Raw genomic sequence first — 21599 nt, 5'->3', positions numbered from 1 at the left:
TCTACTGTGGCAAACAAACGCTTTAAGCGAGGAATTATAGGGAAATACCACATCACCTTCGTGGCTGGTCTTTTCTCATGGTGAGCTTGCTTCATGGCATCATTGCAAGTTGTGTATCATGAGGCATGGAACCGAGGACATGAATCCAAGTCTTTGTAATCTCCACGAAACAATATGCAGTCATTGGGACAAGCATGTTTTTCTATACTTTGAGTCTCAATGGGTAGATCATTTGCTTGTCCTCGTACGTGTTCTGAGGCATCTCATTCAAGCTTGGAACAAACTTCTGCAGTAGGGATAAGACATTGTTGAACCCAATGTCCAACATTCCATTGCTTGCTTTCATCTCTAGAAGCAAAATATCAGCTTCCAACTTTGTCACAGTGGAACCATTATACAACGGAGTTTTTGCATGCTTCCTCGTCTCCTCCAACTTCTTTTGGGTTTTTTCATCAAGGAAATGTGGCTTCCTAGCATCAATCATCTAGTCTAGAGCATCTCGCACATCATTATATGCCAAACTCTTGTTCCTTGGGATGGCAAAGGTTTCTTCGACACCTTCATTCACGGTCTCTAGGACCATCTCATTCTCGTTCACGTGCCCTATTTCACCTACATTTGTATCCCTGTTGCGATTCCGTATACCCGTTGAAGCTTGTTCGTCAGGTGGGTTCTCGCCTTCTTCCCCATGTTGCATCCAAACCATATAGTTTTGCATGAAACCCCTCCGAAGTAGATGACCCTTGATCAGCTCCATGCTATCCCACTGCTTAAGGTTTTTGCAATCCCTGCATGGGAAGTTTATGAAACCAAGAGCCTCAACATTATGCTCCATGTAAGCAGTCATAGCATTGATAAATGAGTCAAGGCCTTGCACAAATGCAACTGAACTGCGATTCATATACATCCATCCACAGTCCATCTGTGTACAGCAAAGGCAGATCTCATAGCATGAAGAAATCAAACATTGAACGCATAGGTCCTGTTGAGCAAGAACATCGATAACACAGTCATAAGGACAATAGCAAGAATCAAGTAATTGAATCTATGAAGAAAATTTTGCGGACCTCAGATCAGTTAAGTGATGAGCCGGCTTCAATTCGGACACAACCTTCAATAGATATTGGGGAACTAGCAATGGTCAAGGAAAGGGGAACAATGGGATTCGCTTTGGGTATGGCTATGGCAGCGGACGGCTTTAAGTAAGACAATCTACGCCATCGACTAGGCGATGGAAATCAGCCTTTATCGCCACCTAGATATGCAGTCCGGCGGGGAAATACTCTTTACCGCTGACTTTCGGCATTGGAAAGAATGAACACCACACCAAACACCATTATATCAGGCATAGGGGTCATACGGAAGTGTGAGCAGCATGGCCCATCAAGCACTGGTCCATTATGGCCCTATTTGGACCAGTTTCAAATTCTTAAAAACTAGCCTATTTGGAACCTACCCAATTTACAAAGCTAGATTCTTAAAAACTGCCAAAAACTAGAGGGATTGAAACAAGGCCTAAGTTGGTAGATTTGTACCAAAATTATCATCAATTTGCTCTATTGCTAAGCATTTTGAACAAATCGGTTTATAGGCCACCAAAAACATTGGTCCAGTGACATGACATAACACTAAGAGCGATGACAACAAAAGATCCATTCAAGTGGTATCTAGCAAACCATGGTGCTAAGGATTGTGTTCAAATGGCAACTCTGATTGGTATCACACTTCAAAGGTCCATTCTTTACACCTTAGCATCATTTGGTAGACATTACTTCCCCACACTTCCTAATCCATGCATATGTGCAAGCTTTTAAATCCAAACTCTTAGCACATATATAGGGGGAGCTAATGCTACCAAATTGGGTTTATGAAACTTGTCCATATCCTTTACACATGGTAATATGTTTGGGCAAGCAACATGAATCCAAAAAAAATATTGAATATGTTTGTGAAGGGTTGTCATCAATTCCCAAAAAGGGGGAGATTGAAAGCCCTAGTTTGGTTTTGGACAATTGATAAAACCCTAGGACTAACCTTTGATCTAAGTAAGTAATTTAGATAAGGTAGTCCAATCCAAGTGGTGGAGCTAGATGATGGTCATGGTGAAGGTGATGGCCACAAAAGAGATGATCAAGTGCTTTACATTTGGAAAAGAAGAAAGAGAAAAACAAAAATGGGGCTCAAGGCAAAGGTATATTGATAGGAGCCATTTTTTGTTTGCACTTAAGACACCATAGAGGGTGTGAGTGATTTAGGATCGATAGCCATGCTATAAAGAGGGGAAATCTTTGGCTAAGCGGTAATCGTGTGACACTAGGTGAACTTGCAATTGCATATGCATTTAGGGACCTAGTGTGCTAACTTTGACTCTTCAAAATGCTAACACACGAGTACATGAGTTGTACACATTGTGGTTGGCAACTTGGAAGCAAGGGTGAAGCGGTTGAGGAGTTAGAAAATAAAAAGGAGGCAAAGGTAGAGGACCGAATGCTTGCACTGTCCTGACCGGACGCTGCCTGGCTGAGTCCGGTCATTTATAGCCGAGTTGGCGGAGTTGGCTGAGAGTGACTAGAATTGATCGGACACACGTGTAGTGTCCGGTCAGCTGTTCTAGAGGTGGCACAGCGTGAGGTGGCGATCGGACTCAGGCGAGAGAGCGCAATCGGATGTGACTAAGGTGCGTTAGGTCGATGATGATGTATGCTGATGTAGGCAGGCTCATTGATGTACCCATGGTTGCGTTTCTTCTCATCTTCAAAACCAGGAGGTTACTCAACATACACAAGCTCATTGATGTACCCATTAAGAAATGCACTCTTCATATCCATTTGGTACAACTTGATGTTGTGGGCACAAGCATAGGCCAACAAGATCCTCATTGCTTCCTACCTTGTAACCAGAGCATATGTTTCTCCAAAGTCAAGACCTTCAACTTGAGTGTAACCTTGAGCCACTAGTCTTGCTTTGTTCCTTACAACTATCCCATCTTGATCTTACTTGTTTCGAAAGACCCACTTTGTTCCAATCACATTATGATCCTTAGGCCTCTCAACTAACTCCCATACTTGATTTCTTGTGAAGTTGTTTAGCTCTTCATGCATAGCATTCACCCAATCAACATCCAACAAAGCTTCATCTATCTTCTTTGGTTCAATGGATGACACAAATGAGAAATGTTCAAAAAATGATGCTAATCTTGATCTTGTTTGCACACCTCTTGAGATATCACTAATAATTGAGTCCAAAGGATGATCTCTTGCAACATTGGTTGGTTGGAGCACTTGAACTTGATTGCTTGCACTTGATTGCTCATTTGGTTGAGACAATGAACTACCCACTTGTTGTTGATCTTGCACCTTATCATCACTTGTACTAGCTTGATTTTGATCATGAGAACCACTAGCTTGCACATTTGAGTTAGAGATCACTTGATTCTTGTCATCTTCAACGGCAATCACCTCTCTAGGCCTTATGTCATCAATATCCATGTTCTTCATTGCATTGACCAATTGAGTGCCTCTCATATCATCTAGATTCTCATCTTTCTCTTGGGAACCATTGGTTTTATCAAATTCAACATCATGAACCTCCTCAAGAGTACCACTAGCCAAATTCCAAACTCTATAAGCATTGCTAGTAGTAGAGTAACCAAGCAAGAAACCTTCATCACACTTCTTCTCAAACTTACTCAATCTTGTGCCTTTCTTCAAGATATAGCATTTACAACCAAAAACACGAAAGTATGCAATATTGGGCTTTCTTCCATTCAAGAGCTCATATGGTGTCTTCTCCATCATGGGTGACAATAGAGGCAGTTGCTATAGTAGCAAGCCATATTGATTGCTTTGGCCCAAAATGAATGACTCACATTGTACTCACTCAACATTGATCTTGACATGTCAATCAAGGTTCTATTCTTCCTCTCAATATGCTCGGATACCAGCTGTGGTAGAACCACCCAAATTATATGGCCCACATGTGCCAGTCATTGTCCTTCAGGCATTTGACTGCTGCACATGGGAGCCAGACAACTCTGGTAGTCTATTGGGTGTCCTCGGGGAACCCCAAATCATCCACATTTTACCTTTTCGAGCAGGATATATTACAAGAAGCATTGCAGTATTACAACATTTGTACAAACATACAAATATATTATATCAGAGTAAGTGGTGGGAGTCTTACAAACCACAAGTTTACAAACCATTTATTTAGTTATTAAAAACCATAAGTTTTAGCCATCCAGGTAGTGGGGTAGCAAAATAGGTACCACTTAAACTATAATCAAAATAAGTTTACCCTACCCAAGGGTGCACAACAACTGCTCTACTACTAGGTCTCCTCCTCTAGAACCGTCATGCGGTAGGGCCAAAAGCCTAATGCTCATGAGGCTCACCTGCATCAAGGGTTTAACAGACCCTGAGTATAAAGGTACTCAATAAGACTTAACCGACGAAAAGGAAAGACTCCAAGGATATGTAGGCTTTAAAGGGGATCAAGGTAAGTCTATAGCAAGAATCAAGATTAACTTTTGTAGATAAAGCTTACTAATGTTTGCTCCTTACTTTCAAGGTTTTAGCTCTAGTTAAGTAATTATGAGTCTCTGGTTTGCACCTAATCTAAATCAATCACCATCTCATCTCATGCTCATACCACTAATGTTTTAGTTATTAACTACGATGTAGATCAGGGGATAGAGTCTCCTTCTCCGAGAAGCAATGGTGATTTGAATCGATTAGGCCTAGCTAGGGTTTCCTTACCACATGACATATGTAGGCCTAGGCCTAGACCCGAACCTACATATATCTACCCTCACTCATGTTCTCCAAAACATGAACGGGTCTAGCGCTACCTAAGAGCACAGTACTCTACCTCCCTACGCCACTCCTGGTGGATTCATAGGATGTGTACACGCTACTCTCGCCATCTCTCCACTCCCAGTGCGCGGTTGGCCTTTCACATAATGTTATAGACGAGGTATTAGGATTACTGGAGTATGCGGCCAGTACTACAAAGTCTCAACCATGATAGGTCTATAATGGTACGGTCCTCAATCGACACAGATGGGACAAGCATGGACAGGTATCCCTATCGGCTTATCCACCCGAGACATAACCCATGTCTCATCCGGTATCCAATTAAAACATATTCAAAAGTAAAATCTCAGGACATTTTCTGAGTTAAGAACCATCACGGAAGATGAAGTCACCACTCGACTCTTTTCACTAAGCAAGGCTATGCATAACTAACCTATCGTACTAAAAAGGGTAACAAGGAATGGTATTGGAACATCAAGGCAGTTAATGCACCAATTGGTAATCAATCAACCCCAATTGTACTTAATACACCAAGGATAAGACTTATGTGAATAATATTTGTAAAACACAAGGAAGTGGTTGTATGCTCTGGGGCATGCCTGCGGTGTCAGAGTTGTCCGTTACTCTAGAAAAACCATAGCCCTCAGACCCAACTTCCACAAACTAAAAACCCTCCTCTAGTATTTGCTCAACACTAGGATCACCACTCTCATTCACTAAACGTAAGTAAATATGCATGCTTTAGAATAATGATGTACTAACATAACACAATGAAAGTGCAATAAGGTTTAAAAAGACTTAACAAAATTAATCTTGAATACAACTTTCCTTCACTAAACCTTTTGGTTAATTATTCACAAAACAATTATTGTGATTTCTATTAACAATGTAAATATGAGTACACAATCATGTAAAGTAATTACAATGGAACAGCAAGGGTTTAGTGTTCTAAGCTCCACAATCAATCCCAAAGTACACTCAATTCATTTAATGATTTATAGAAATCATTTTTGTATTTTTATTAATCCATAAAAGGCATTTAACTTAGGTGGACAATTTATTTTCATCAAAACAGAGCCAAACTTTTTGTAAAGGAACACCTAAGCATATTAAGCATAACCATAAAGTTTTATGATTTTTGGATAATTATTTTAGCCTATAAAAATCATGGAAGGTTCATTTATTAATTAAAAGAGGTAATTTTTAAACCTAGCAAAGCTACCGATATTGACCAACTCATATTTTTCCATGATTAAGAACATGATAACAAACTTACACAAAAAATTCATAATTTTATCAGCTTTATTTATTTAGTTATTCAGTGCACAGTGCGCCCACGTTGACCACAGAGCGCACGGCCGCTGACCGGCGGGTGCTCGCTAACAACGAGCTCACAGCTGATGAGATCTACTCTGATGCACTCCCCTTGTCCTCATGCATCTCCTAGTCATACTGGTTGATCATCTGGTGCATGACGGCGAGCACGACGATACCTCTGGTGGGTCAGCGGCGCTTCGGTGTGCCGATGATGATCAACAACGATGACTCTGGTGGCAACAGCAACCCTAACGTGTTCCACTCAATCTCCCAAACATGCCAAGGGTGTTATAGAATCAAATCTAATTGAGGATATATTAAGTTGCGTGTTCTTGTTAGTCTTGCAATATTGCTCTATATGTCCCACTTGCTTGCATTTATTCCAAAACTGATCATTGCCTTTCATAAAAGCTAGCTTTGGAAGTGACAAAGGCCACCTTGACTTTCTTAGGGTATAGCCTAATCCCTCTTTGTTGAGAGAAAATATTTATCTACCCAAGTACTTTAGCAAGCGGGCATCTCCACCATAGGCATTGCCTAAGGCACGAGTGAGCTCATTCACCTCCTTCTTGAGGGTCTCATTTTCCACTATTAGTGAGGCATCATAAGTGAAACCATCACTCAAAGATGAAGTAGAAGTAGTAGTGCTACAAGAAGGGTTAGTGGGAGCAACAACAATGGACTTATAAAAAGATTCATCAAGAATATCACATGTTAGTCTGGCTCAGGCACGGCAACAAGCCCACCGATGGCTATGGCGGCACGGCAGAGCTCCAGCGAGGCGGCTACGCACAACAGTGAGCCCGCTGGCTATGCGAGCTACTCATACACCTTCCTCTTGTCCTCACAAACCTAACCAAGGGGTTGGTCGGGCGAATTGGCGCTAGCAGCGCAACTGCTCGCGACCACGGCGACCTGGCGGTGCTCCGGCAAGGCCGAGATGACCATCAGCAAGGTCATCGGCAGTACAAAGCTGACCAACACACTTAAGGCACTCAAGCGAACACACCCAAGAGGTTTGTTGGGCGCGCACAGCCTAGCTACTCACGTGACCACAACCGTGGTGTCTCGGCAAAGCAGAGCACGCCAGCGCGGCGGTGCTCTAGCCACTATGGCCTGGTAGAAGTTAAACAGACAGCGTAGTTAGCACCAAGAGCTCACCACAACTTCAGAACAACTACTGGTTGAGATAGGAACACAACAAAACTAGGTCACCGATGTCGAGGTCGATGACGGTGGTGTGAACTCGCGGACACGACGACATTCCAGCATGTCTAGACTCCTACTGTGAAAACCATCAAGATGATGAGCAACAAGGCGATAAGGAGAAACTAAAACATGAAAGGGTTGGAGCGGAGGTGTGCCATAGAGGGTTGGCCATGGTGAGGGATTCACGGCGGCATGGTGAACGTCGATGAAGAAGAAGACGACGTCCGGGTGGCTCTGGTGACTAGAACTAGCACGAGCAGGTCAGTCGGGTACGCAAGATGATGGCAAAGCTATGGGCAAGGTGAATTGGATGATGGGCGAGCGGTGGTGAGGAATTTGCCAGTGAACTAGAGCTTGACGGTGGTGGTAGAAAAGAGGAGAAGATGAGGATGGCGACCGACTTGGTAGCTTAAGGGCATCGGTGAAACGTCTAGGTGTCCAGCAGCTGCTTGGGAAACATCGAGGCAAAATAGCTGCACGGCACACGCGCACAAGGCGGTGGACAAGGGCAGCGGCTGATAGCAAGCTGCTGTGTGGCAGCTGCTTTGGCGACACACTATAGCAGCCTGATAAAGCTTCTTCTTCCACCTTTTTCTCCCAAAACCAAACATGAACTCGAGGAGCTCCAAGAACAAAAGTTATTCATCTTCATCTGGTCTCCAACTTTGCTTTAAGGATCACCACCTTATTCCAACTAGATTGAGAGATCAAAGCTAGAGAAGAGAGGGAGATTGAAACTAAAAACCTAAACCTTCAGTTAACAGTTTGGGTTTAGGATAAACAGTTAAGTTAGCCTCTTTGGTGATATAATTAGTGATTAATTAGTGATCAAACAACACAACCAATAGCATCATCATAAAGTACAAACTTTATACTTCAAAATGGTACCATTGCTTGAACAAGTTTATTTATGAAATTCATTTTAATAATTTTCCCAAAACTGAATCCAATGCTGAAATCCAGTCACTTAGTCAAAAATGACTTAGGTGCTGAGATTCAAGTTTGAATTCAAATTTGAGGCTCCAATTTTAAGGGTTTGGACTTGAATTCATACTCCATACTTACATTAGTGTAAAGCACCTACTTTACACCTCAAAGTTTATTAGAGCATAATTTCAAGTATTTTAGTGAAATTAAAAAATAGAAGGTCACAAAGTACCTTAAAAGGATTTCTGAGTTTAAGCACAATCCACACAAATGCATTGCATGACTAGCAAGTAAATATTAATTTTAGTGAATGCAAAGCATGGTTAGCTACTATAGATGTTTAACATGCATGATGATGACATGATCAAGTTTTAGTGTTGCTTAACACCAGGGGTGTTATAGAATCAAATCAAATTGAGGATATATTAGGTTGCTTGTTCTTGTTAGTCTTGCAATATTGCTCTATATGTCCCACTTGCTTGCATTTATTACAAAACCGACCATTGCCTTTCATAAAGCTAGCTTTGGGAGTGACAAAGGCCACCTTGACTTTCTTAGGGTATAGCCTAATCCCTCTTTGTTGAGAGAAAATCTTTGTCTACCCAATCACTTTAGCAAGCGGATATCTCCACCATAGGCATTGCCTAAGGCATGAGTGAGCTCATTCACCTCCTTCTTGAGGGTCTCATTTTCCACCATTAGTGAGTCATCACAAGTGAAACCATCACTCAAAGGTGAAGTAGAAGTGGTAGTGCTACAAGTAGGGTTAGTGGGAGCAACAACAATGAGCTTATAAAAAGATTCATCAAGAACATCACATGTTAGTCCAACATCACAAGACACAATCACTTGCTCCTTCTTGGCTTCCTCCTTCTTGACTTGCTCTAGGAGAGAGGAGTGATCTTTTTTAAGCTTAGTGTGAGCATTGACAAGCTCCTCATAGTCTTCCTTTAGACTCTCATGAGAAGCATTGAGCTCATCAAAGGATTGCTTGAGAGCTTTGAGCTCTTTCCACAATTCTTTGCACTCCTTTCTCTTCATCTCAAGACATGTGTGGGCATTCTCCAACATGTCCATGAGAGCCTTCTTGGAGTCCTCCTCCTCATCATCATCATCATCACTTCTACAATCATCACATTCACAAGCATCATCATCGCATACATCATATTTTACCTTGGTAGGCTTTGCCATGAGGCAAGTTGATGAAGTGTCAAAGATGGAAGGCTTGTTGTTGATGGATATGCTTACAAGTGCTTTCTTCTTGGATTTGTTGTCATCATCACTTGAGTCAATATCCTCCTAAGAAGCATCACTATCCCAAGTCACCACATAGCCACCACCCTTCTTATTCTTTTGAAAGGTCATCTTCTTTTCCTTCTTCTCCTTCTTTTGCTTCTTCTTTTCATCCTCATCATTGTCACTATTATAGGGACAATCCGCTATAACTTGGTTCGGGCTCTTGCACTTATAGCATCTTCTCACATAACCTTTGCTCTTGTTGTTGTCTCTTCTCTTTCTTGCACCATAGCCCTTCTTCTTCATGAATCTTCCAAACTTGCGCACAAATAGAGCCATGGCCTCATCATCAATGTCACTAGCATCTTCTTCATCATCACTTGATTCTTGCTTCTTGGACTTGCCCTTGTTCTTAGATGATGAGCTACCCTTGAATGCTACACTATTCTTCTTCTTGTCTTCATCTTCCTTCTTCTCATCCTTGTCAACCCCCTCCCTTTCCATACGGTATGTCTCTTGAGTCATGACATCACCTAGTACATGGTTAGGGGTTAATTGCTTCAATCCTCCTCTTATGATAAGCATTCTCAACATCTCAAATCTTGGAGGTAAGCACATCAAGAATCGATGAGAGACATCATCATCATTAATCTTCTCTCCCAAAGCCTTCAAGTCATTGACAATCACTTGCAATGATGGAACATCTCCGTAATGCTCTCATCATCCTTCATCTTAAAGCTTGTCAACTAGTCCTTGAGGATGTATAGCTTGACACTCTTGACCACTGGTGTGCCCTCATATGTTTCTTCCAATCTCTTCCACACCTCACTTGCTCTTTCACAATCCTTGATTTGTTCAAACACCTTGGAATCAATGGCATTATAGATGGTGTTGAGAGCCATTGTGTTGCATTGCTTGTTGGTCTTGTCTTGGTTGGTGAGATTGTCGGGATCAATAATAGCATAATCACTCTCGGTCACATCCCACACTTGATCATTGATTGAATCAAGATACATCTTCATCTTTCTCTTCTAATAGTCATAGCATGTACCATCAAAGAACGGTGGTTTGTCCCCCCACATGGTTGAACACAACTTGAGCCATCTTTTGACACCGAGGTTGTTAACCCTTCAATCAAACGGTGACCATGGCTCCGATACCACTTGAAATGTCCTAATATGGCTAGAGAGGGGTCAATAGCCTATTTAAAACTCTATAAAGCCACTAGACCAATTTGTTAGTAAACTAAATAGCGAAATGCAAACTTGCTCTAGCTCTACAAGGGTTGCAATCCACCTACCCAACAATTCTAGTTGCTATGCTCTCTAGTCACACAAAGGTCTAAGTTACTACTCACTAAGAGCTCTCAACAAGGCTACACTAAAGAGCTCCACTAGATGAAACTAATCTACCAAGCAAGCTCTCAAAACTAGCTACACTAAAGAGCTTGCTACAACTAGTTTGCAAGAATGTAATGGAGTGAGTAGGGTGATTATACCGCCGTGTCGAGGAATGGACCAATCACAAGATGAATCCAATCAATCACCGAGAGAAATCCAATCACACAAGAGACACAAGATTTTTCTCCCGAGGCTCACGTGCTTGCCGGCATGCTAGTCCCCATTATGTCGACCAACACTTGGTGGTTTTGTGGCTAATAGGTAGCACACACCTAGCCCACCACAAGAGGTGCCACAAGAATCTACCCACAAGTGAGGTAACTCAATGACACGAGCACTCCACTAGAGTTACCTTTCGGCACTCCGTCGGGGAAGGTACAAGACCCCTCACAATCACCGGAGCTGGCCACAAACAATCACCAACACATGCCAAAGCTCATCTGCTGCTCCAAGCCATCTAGGTGGCAGCAACTACCAAGAGTAAAAAGAAATCTGCAGCCACAACGATTCCCAAGTGCTACTAGATGCAATCACTCAAACAAATGCACTTAGAATCACTCTTAATCTCACTATGATGATGAATCAATGATGGAGATGAGTGGGAGGTATTTGCTTAGGCTCACAAGGATGTTAACTATGTCAAAGTGCCAAGAGAGTGAGCCTAGAGCCAGCCAACACACTTAAATAGGGAGCCAACCATGAAAGAGCCGTTGGCTCACCACTGCTTGTTTTCTCGAGCCGACCGGACACGTAGGTGGGGTATGACCGAACGCAGGCTCCTAGCATCCGGTCCTCCATCACCGTCCATGTGCCCTTGTGATTCAACCACAATCGCTCAATCCCAATGGTCAAGTTCAAGCGCTCGCGCAGTTAAGTGATGATTGGACACGACGCTCAAGTCACCTAACGCTTGAACAAGCGGTGTCCGTTCATTTCCAATAAGTATCCAGAGATGGTTTTAATGGACCAGACGCGTCAGGTCTCTAGGGACCGAATGCGCCTTAGAGTCCAGTTAGTACTTCATCTCTCTATGCTTGCCTATGATGCTAACATCAGCGTACATCACGTTCGACCTGACGCGGCTCTTGCGTGTCCGATCACAACTTTTCTCCAGCGTCCAGTCACAAAGCCACCCTGCTCCTCCTCTGCGCTTGATGACCAGATGCATGGCCAGCATTAGCGCTGCATTCGGTTGCGCTTCCTCGCTCTTGGCTAATGCAGCACCACCAGCTATGATTGACCGAACGCACTCAGGGTGAGTCTAGTCACCTCGGTGCTAGAGTCCGGTCACATGCAAACTTCTCCTTTTCTTTTTCTAAGTCCACAACCACTTCGCCCTTGCTTCCAACTTGCTAACCACAAAGTGTACAACTCATGTGCTCGTGTGTTAGCATTTTTCAAAGCATTTTACAAGGGTTAAATGTTAGCACACTAGGTCCCTAAATGCATATGCAAGAATCATATCACCTAGTGGCACTCGATAACCACTTAGCCAAAGATTTCCCTTCTTTATAGTACGGTTATCAATCCTAAATATGATCACACTCTCTATAGTGTCTTGATCACCAAAACCAAAACCCTAAGCAATACCTTTGCCTTGATCTCCAAAGGGTTTTGTTTTTCTTTTTCTTCTTTTCCATGATGAGCACTTGATCATTTTTCGGTCATCACTATCCACCATGATCGTCCTCTTGCTTCACCACTTGGAATGGACTATCCTTTCTTGTCTACACACTTAGCACTTGGGATTAGTCCATAGGTTTCATCAATTATCCAAAACCAAACTAGGGCTTTCACATGCGTGCGAGGCCAGAGAGGATCGAACGCACCGGTGGGTCCGGTCACGTGTGAGCGGACGCGTCTAGTCGTTGAAATCCGTCTCTTGATGCTTACTGGACACGAACGGATGTGTAGTGGCCGTGAGTCTAGTCGGTTGAGAGGCGAGTCCGGTCATAACTTAATTGCGTGAGTGATCTGCTAGTGACCGTTGAGATCGGGTGGCTACGCTTGAACGTGGAGGGCCATGTGGTGGCAGAAGCGTGACCAAACACTGGCGCGGTGCATCCGGTCAACCTGACCGGCATGTCCGGTCAGCACGTAAAGCCCCCTCCTTTGACCCTAACGGCTCTATTCGTCTGAGGGGGTCTATAAATAGTGTTTGGCTGGCTTGGGGCTCACACTCTTAGACATTTTCACCTGTGATACATCTTGTGAGCCTAAGCAAACACCTCCCACTCATTCCCATCATTGATTCATCATCATAGTGAGATTGGGAGTGATTCTAAGTGCATTTGCTTGAGTGATTGCATCTAGTGGCACTTGGGGATCGTTGTGGCTATGGAGTTCTTGTTACTCTTGGTGGTTGTCGCCACCTAGACGGCTTGGAGCAGTGGAGGATCTTTGGCACGTGTTGGTGAATGTTCATGGTCGGCTCCGGTGATTGTGAGGGGCCTTGTACCTTCCCCGGCGGAGAGCCAAAAGGTAACTCTAGTGGATTGATCATGTCATTAAGTTACCTTACTTGTGGGTAGGTTCTTATGGCGCTATTTGTTGGCTAGGTGTGTGATACCTATTAGCCGTCGAACCACCAAGTGTTGGTCAACACAACGGGGACTAGCGTGCTGACAAGCACGTGAACCTCAGGAGAAAAATCTTGTGTCCCTTATGTGATTAGAATTCTCTTGGTGATTGGATTGACTTCATATTATGATTGGTTCATTCCTCGACACGGCGGTATAATTACCCTACTCATTCCCTTACATTTCTTGCAAACTTGTTGCCAAGCTCTTTAGTGTAGTTAGTCTTTGAGAGCTTGTTAGTTTGGTTAGTGTGGCTCTTTAGTTAGTCTTTGAGAGCACACTAGCTTAGTGAGCAGTGACTTAGTTACTATGTGTGTTTAGTGATCGTAGCAACTAGAATTGTTCGGATAGGTGGCTTGCAACCCTTATAGAGCTAGAGTAAAATTGCATTACGCCATTTGTTGTACTAATCAATTGCTCTAGTGCTTTGTAGAGTTTTTAAATAGGTTATTCACCCCTCTCTAGCCATATTAGGACCTTTCAATGTGGCGCGCACGGATTGGTTGGAGTAGTGCTGACTAGGCGGTCTAGTTGACCTGGTTGACTGTGGGTCAACAAGTGATCTGGAGCGTCCATCTGGGATATGATGGCGTTGGGAGCATCTTCCTCCTCTAGCTGGTGCCCAGCGGTAGTGGCTCGCTGGACCTCGAGCAGAAATAGTGCTCTGGTGAGCGGCCAGGGAGGGAGAGGAGCTGACGGCAAAGATGTTGGTGGTGATCTTGATGGCAGGGAGGCGGTGAGGAGGGAGGTCGCAATAGTGAAGGTGAGCGGCTCGGGCATGGCGGGTGGGAGCTTCGACGAGGTCAGAAACTCGAGGCTAAAGCTATGGATCGAAGCCGAGGAGTAGTCTGGCAGCTACGTCACATCCTTGCGGTGCCAGATCAGGAAACAAGGAGGAGGACGGAGGTGTGTGTGTGTGGAGATCGATCCATGGTGGCGGCGGTGATAGGGGCGCTACGGCGAGGGAGAGGACTAAAGGGCGGGGCGTCTGCGACGTGTTGATGCGGTGCCGAGGCCCTGCTTTTATAGGGGGGAGAAGAGGAGAGGAGCCGCGTCACGGAGCTCGGCGACCAGCCATCAATGGCGGCCGTGTTCTAGGCGGACTGCCTCAGCGAGCGGTGGTGGAGCGAGGGGAGGGGCGTGGTCCTCGTGGCAGGCTCGGAGGAGGGCTCAGTCACGCGGGGTGGCCTAATCCCCTTCTAGTCTTCCCTGTGGTAGGGGTCGGCCATGGATGAGTTGGAGGAGGAAGACACTCCTAGCGCCATCAGATCCTGGATGGACGCTCCAAATCACTCATTGACCTGCAGTCAACCAGGTCAACTAGACTGCCCGGTCAGCACTACTCCAACCAATCAGCACACGCCACGTGGACGACCATGTCAGCTTAAATCATGTCCACGTGGACGACCACGTCAGCTTCTAACACTCCTCGCGTCTAATTTGGACCTGAATGAGATCACTTAAATACATTAGGGAGTCAAACGTGTGATTTTGTAGTTTGGAGATCCAGATGAAACCGTCCAATACTTTGATGATTGGTAGTGCAATTTACTCAAAAAGAAAAAAGAAAACCAAAACCGAGGAAAGGAAAGAAGCCTGCTGTTTGGAACACAGGAAAACACCCCTCACTTTCGTGGTCCCTTCACGATTTCACATGAATGGAAAAATCCACTCCATTCTCTGGTTCTTTCCTTTTCACAGAAGTCCAAGGCAGCATGCTACCGTTAAGGTGCTAACATAGTTGGGGGCAAATGATTAGCAAAGCCACATCACCATGCAATGCTAGCTTTGCTCTCGCTGCTTCAAGCTATAGCTCATGGATAGAAGGTCCTACCCTTTAATGTAAGAATAAAAACATATTCATGTGTTGCAAATTCCAATGTCATTATGCGTTAAGTGCCTTTTATCAATCATATATGCTTTGCAATTCATGTTACAAATTCCTACTATCCCTAAATAATTGTCATTTCCGTTTTCAGAGAAAATAACTTTAACTATATATATATATATATATAATATCAATATTTATGATACAAAATTAATACCATTCGATAGATTGTTGAAACTATTTTTATAATAAATTTATTTTTAAAGATACAAATGTTACATATATTTTCTACAAATTCAGTCAAAATTACGGCACAGAAATAAAAAGCGACAATTATTTAGAGACGAAGAGACTATATTCCAAATGTCCCCTCCAAATTTTTTTTCAGGCCGTTTTTCTTTCATTAGTTTTACCACTATGCTCACCTTCCTTTCTTGCTTTTTTTTCATATTCCTGTATTTTCCATTCCTCCGTGCCAAACAGACCGGAAGTGCTAATTTCCCTGGTGACTGAAAGTGAAAAAGATGGTCTGTTCAAATAGGAAACATGTGCAACCAATAGATTTGACAGTTGTCCAGAATGGCTGCACCCGACATCAATCGCCCCACTTTGTTCAAACGTCACATCGGTATAAGGAAACAGAAGCCAACAATCCAATATCAACAAACTCGCCCCAACCATACAAGAATCCTAAATTCACCATAGCATGTCATCCGATTCATAATGGGATGACTGCGATGCGAATTTTCCATAGAATACAGGAGCATCCTGAGCTGTTCTATCGGGATTGGATCAGAGAACCATGCCAGGAGCTCCACTTTTCTCTGTAAGAAGCTGCATTAGGCAGAATCAGCTGAGCTTTCTAATCGGTGCATCAGATCTGCAGACATCGCCACGACAAAGTGGACAAACCCTAGAAAACAAGATAGAAATTCATATCAGCAGAAAGGTAATTAACTGCGTGAGCTGATGTTTACTGTACGATACAATAAATGCATATTTTATGGAGCTAATTCTTTTAGCAACTCAATAAACCACCAAGATGTTTCCACTGAAGATACATTAAAATCCAGATGTTCTGTAATTCTGAGGGTCAGTGAAGCTCAGAAATAATTTCAGAAGAAAAGGGTAAAACTTCAGTAACAAGGTCAAGTGAGAATTTAAACAGCACAGGCATAACTATTTGAGCATCTGATTTACTTTTTTTTACCCTGAAAATTGAAAATGTAATTCTATTATCCACCAATTGCTTAACAAAATATTCAGGAGAAGACATGGTTAACATTAGCCTCTAGAGGGGGAAAAAAAGACATTCATGGTTTGTTGCTATACCACATAAGGCCTAGCATATATGCCAGTCTAATCTCGAAGAAGCATAATGATGATACTTAGCACTAATGCATCTCAACTCTCCGTTCATACTTCATACAGCAGTAAACATCAGATTTTGGGGTGTCCAAAATGTAGGCTCATTATTCAACTTTACACCAAATGTAGTCCAAATACTTTGCAAGAAACTAACAGGTTTACCATTACAGAGCATGTGGATTTCCTGTTAGATAATGTCAATAATCTCCAAATATCACACAAACAACAAGGGATAGCTACAGTATACAGAGCTCCCATGTTAAGGAGTAACATGCTGATTCTGCAGTTTATTTTTCCTAGATGTGGATTAAAACGAAGGCCCTTTTTCACAAACGTAAAGAATGCTCGTTGTTAGTAAGAGGATGAATACCTGTGAATCTCCTTTAGCCATTTATCTACACATGTTAGATGAAATTCATGATGGCATGGAAGTATACGGAGACAATCTCCCTCTTCATATTCAACAAGGCAAATATAGCATCTGCATAGATGAAAGAAATGAGAAGTTGTACAACAATACGTGGTTGCAAGGTTACAAGGACAAGTGCCCACACAATAATCCCACACTCCCACTCATAAAACGTACAGGTGCTATACAGCTGGAAATGAACCACCAACTTAATGGCAATTGTAGAGTGTAGAGACCACATGTGCATTGCAAACTTTTCATGCATGCCCTTCCACACATAAAATAATTATTTTACTGGGCTTTGAATGGTAGATTGAAATATATGAAGGTGCAGGCAAAATTGGGAATTTAGCATGCCTAGTGAGAAGTCTTAGGCTCCTCCAATCTCCCATGTGATCACAAATCAAGTGCTTTCGTCTGAATGCTGTATAACTCGTCTGAATGCTGTATAACCATGCTTTATCTAGCCTAAAGCCCTGTTTGGATTGCAGCTGCTAAATTTAGTCCCTCCTAAATGGTTTAGTCCCATTTAGTCACTCCAGAGTTGCTAGAGAGGACTAAAACCCTTTTAGTCCCATTTAGTCATAGTGTTTGTGTAAAAAGTGACTAAATGGGACTAGATTTAGGAGCTCCTAGCTGAACCAAACACCCCCTAAGTATCGCTTGCTAAGTTAGGATTGAGTTTAGACACTGAACTTTATGGGCAAATAATAGTGGCTGCTCTGGAAGGAGTTTAACACACTGAAAAGAACTTGTCCTATTTATGAAACAGTGAAACAAAAGACTAAACCTGTTCGAAATTCACATAACTACGTAACAAATTTCCAAACATTATTCTAAATAGGCCATAATGTCTTACTGTGCAGCTTCCTCGCTCTGGTATTTCAATGGCTTCCTATACACTTTTGCAGGAAGACACTCAACAATCTCCCTTGGAGCAGGAACGGATCCAATTGAAGAAAACGATGGTCTTGATGACGATAATGCAGCAGATTGGTGGTGAATTTCATCCAGAACCTGAAAGTCATAACCATAAGGATGCAAGTTAGTATCCTTTTCCAATCAAGAACAAAACTATTACCTTCATCCCAAAAAGAATGTAGTCCTAGATTTGGACTAAGTCAAACTTTTGCATCTCCAAATAAGTTTATTATTAAAATATATTCCATGGTTAATCTAATGATACTTATTATACATCATAATATTAGTACTTTTTTGTATATATTTGATCAAACATGAGATTGATTGACTCATTAAAGCGAGAATTACATCCTTTTTTGGACAGAGGGAGTACGTATATTTGCACGACATACCTCAAAAAGTGCTTCTGCTAACATAACAATTCTCGATATGCTAGCCCTAGTGCTAGTTTCTTCATCAGGATTGCCCTGTCGACTACCTGTTCTGCAGTTGCAATTTCCTGTTCTATGCTGACCAGATAGTATGCAGGACCTCTCATGACCTGATAAATTTTCAAACCTGCTGCCCAACCTTTGCAGAGCTCTGACCTATTAAGACAGCAAACATTATAAATAAACTTATAATTCTTAGAGGTAATAACAAAGGCTGAAATAAAGTTGAACTTCAAACTACCTGAGATCGTATCCTCCTCCTCCTCTCAAGAAAAGCTGATCTGCGCTCCAGTAGGTCGCTATTACTGGCCTGCCTCTCAGAGCTCAAGTTGTACAGATCGTTGGTTGAAGGATCAGATCGCGGTTCTGAACTCCTGTCTGAATTAGTCCTTTGCATTACTGCTGAATCTTGCCTAGCACTAGCATTTCCAGATGGCCATACTGCTCTATCGTAAAGAAGTGAAGGGGTGAATAGCCCATCTGAGAATGGAGGCCGCCTGAGAACTCTGTCCCGAAGCCGCCCAACACTTAATGTTCGGCTAAACCGCACACTGCCTTCAAAAGGTTCCTGAGACCCCATCCTTCTGTAGGAGCTCCTCAAGCTAGCATCTTCAGATTCTAGCAGATTTCTCCTAGCCTGACGAGCTGCTCTAGCTTGTGCCCTGACACTATCTCTAAGCATATCCAGAGTCGAATCAATCCCAGCAGTCTGTGCACTACCCTGCTGGGAGATGCCTGTATCAGAAGAGTCATCCACATCTCCCCGACCTTCACCTGGATTTGCAGAAGTTGGGACACCAGATGACAGAATAGAGCAGGCTACTGATGATCCCAAGCTGACAGCTCTACTCAACCCAAAGTTGACACCAAAACGTGGCCTTGACCTCCCAGAAGGATTTGGCAATTGATTGGCCGCTGTTGATGTGCTAGTGGCAGCAGCATTCTGTAGCACATCATCATCTTGATCTCTTTCACTATCTGATGAAGGTGCTGCTGCCCCTTCGCTGGGATGAGACTTAGGCATTGCAAGAACATCTTCATCAGACTTTGCAGTGTGAGTGAGTGAAGACAGGCTTGCAGTCTCCCGGCCCTTGTTACACTAGAAAGTAGAAACATACAAATGCATCATTTAACTATAGCAGCAATGGAGCCTTTGATCTAAAACTGTAACACCAACCCAATTCAGGAAACTACAGATAGATGAAGTTTAGAATTCCAACAAAGCAACATATCTAGCTCCAACAAGTTGTACTATTCATTCATAAATCATAGTACATTTTAGTGCTTCATGGTTCATACACAAGGAGTTCAAAAATATTTGACATGATCGAAACCAAACAGGCAATCAAAGAGAAAGAGGATAATTTATATACGGAAAGAAATTTTTGTGGCACGTCCAACCAATCAGAAGTTCAGAACTCAGTGTCCCAAAAAAAAAAGGTTCAGAATTCAGTTACTGAAATTTGAAACCAAATTATGAAGCCATTGAACAATCTCGAATCCCCCAGAAATGCTAGCTCAGAAACCGAGGCTAGTAGCTCGATTGACGAAGCAACAAATTCACATCGACAAGATCTACCACGTATCCGCATTCCATTTGTGAAAACACCCTTCCTTCGCCCCGATTCACCGCATTCCAACACCGACAGTCCGACACGCACAGATTCAAAGCACCGCAAGGGAAACAAAACCAAGCGGGAAGGCCCTTACCTCGACGTCCACGGCTGCTGCGGGAGCGTCGCCTTCGCACGGCGTCGTGGAGCCACGGAAGCAGGAGGAACTCAGCAGCGGCAGCAGGCTCCTCCCCCTCCTCCCCTTCCCGCTCCCATTCGGCCTCTTAACCTCGCGGCCCGCCTCCTCCGCCGCCGTGGGCGACGACGAGGAGGAGGAGGAGGTGGTGGTGGCGGCCTTGCTGCTCCCAGATCCCATCACGCACGCACCAGCCAACACCCCCCGCGCCGCGCGCCTACAGATCCACGGATCGGCCCAGACCGCCCGCCATTGCTCCGCCTGCACGCCTTGCTCCCCCGCGCCGCCGCCTGGGTGCGGGTGGCCGCATGCGCGACGCCTCGCCGCCTCGGTGGGCGCGAACGGGGACCTCGGCCGCTGTAGCTTCCTTCGCTCTTTCCTCCGTCCTCCCACCGCTTCAGACGCTAACGTAGCTTGGCTTGGCTACACGTACGCTAGGGAGGAAGAGAAGACTGAAAAGGGAGATGGTTCGGTAAAATTGCCCGATGCGATGCGTCCTTGCGTCGATTGGAGTGTTGTTTGATTGGATGGTTACTCGTCCGATTATAATGTCACATCGAAAGATGGAGCTAACGTAGCTTGGCTGGGTCCTGTTTGTTACTGCAGTCCCTTTCTAAAATTTCTTCCATAGTATCTAATATTTAAACACATACATTGAGTATTAAATATAGACTAATTACAAAACTAATTACATAACTTACGATTAATTTACGAGACGAATCTTTTAAGCCTAATTAATCTATGATTTAACAACGTGATACTACATTAAACATATGCTAATGACAGGTTAATTAGACTTAAAAATCGTCCCACAAATTAGCCACATCTATGTAATTGGTTTTGTAATTAATCTATATTTAATATTTTTTTATTAATATCTAAATATTTAATATTACATGAATTTTAGAAGGGACACCCCTAATAATGGCGTCCTCTACTGCCTTGTGGAGTTTGATTTGAGCGTGCAATAATGCGATCGCCTCGTTCGCCGCGACAGCCCTTCGCTTCTTGCATTAAAGAATTATCCTCCTCCACTTTTTATTGTTTCTTGAATGCAGTGGAGGGACAGAGTGTTGCATCCGATGAATGAATTCAAAAAGATTGCGAACGGGCTATTTTTTTATTATAATTATTAGTATCACAAATTTTTTTTATTCGGCAAGCTAGAGCCAGTGTCCACAGCCAACAAGCCTGCAAAGATTTGAACAGCACGTCGTGACAACATACTCAGTGTTTGTATTATAAATAAAGGAATCATGTATCTTTTCTACAATGTAGTACTCCGTATGTATGGTTTATTTATTTCTCTAATAATAACGACGTTGCCCCTTCTCAAGCATTCGGCCTCTCACCCGCCTGGACTCTTTACATAGCAGCATTTTTTTTCTCTGTTGGTATGCCCTTAAACTCG

At 43.3% G+C, this 21599-nt stretch overlaps 1 protein-coding gene across 1 annotated transcript; it reads right to left on the bottom strand.

The window, feature by feature from the left end:
• Positions 1–15683: 15683 nt before the first annotated feature.
• LOC136513122 (uncharacterized) lies at positions 15684–20642 on the bottom strand. Its single transcript, XM_066507114.1, has 6 exons — positions 20150–20642; positions 18681–19538; positions 18401–18595; positions 17947–18104; positions 17049–17159; positions 15684–16223 (listed from the first exon to the last, which is right to left on the bottom strand). The coding sequence occupies exons 1-6, from the start codon at positions 20366–20368 to the stop codon at positions 16160–16162; spliced, it is 1605 nt and encodes a 534-aa protein (XP_066363211.1). The 5' UTR covers positions 20369–20642; the 3' UTR covers positions 15684–16159.
• Between the last annotated feature and the right edge of the window lie 957 nt (positions 20643–21599).

Source organism: Miscanthus floridulus, chromosome 16 (assembly GCF_019320115.1).
Source record: "Miscanthus floridulus cultivar M001 chromosome 16, ASM1932011v1, whole genome shotgun sequence".
Lineage (NCBI taxonomy): Eukaryota > Viridiplantae > Streptophyta > Magnoliopsida > Poales > Poaceae > Miscanthus > Miscanthus floridulus.
The sequence above is the reverse complement of the archived record's forward strand: the minus strand, read 5'-3'. Positions and strand labels throughout refer to the sequence as shown.

Bases quoted from the DNA above. Each gene is read 5' to 3' on its own strand.
- LOC136513122 (XM_066507114.1), bottom strand. From the start codon at position 20,368: ATGGGATCTGGGAGCAGCAAGGCCGCCACCACCACCTCCTCCTCCTCC. The intron at 18,105-18,400 runs GTATGTCGTGCA...TATGACTTTCAG, and splicing joins TAGCAGAAGCACTTTTTGAG to GTTCTGGATGAAATTCACCA. The intron at 17,160-17,946 runs GTAAGACATTAT...TCATCTATGCAG, and splicing joins CAGAGCGAGGAAGCTGCACA to ATGCTATATTTGCCTTGTTG.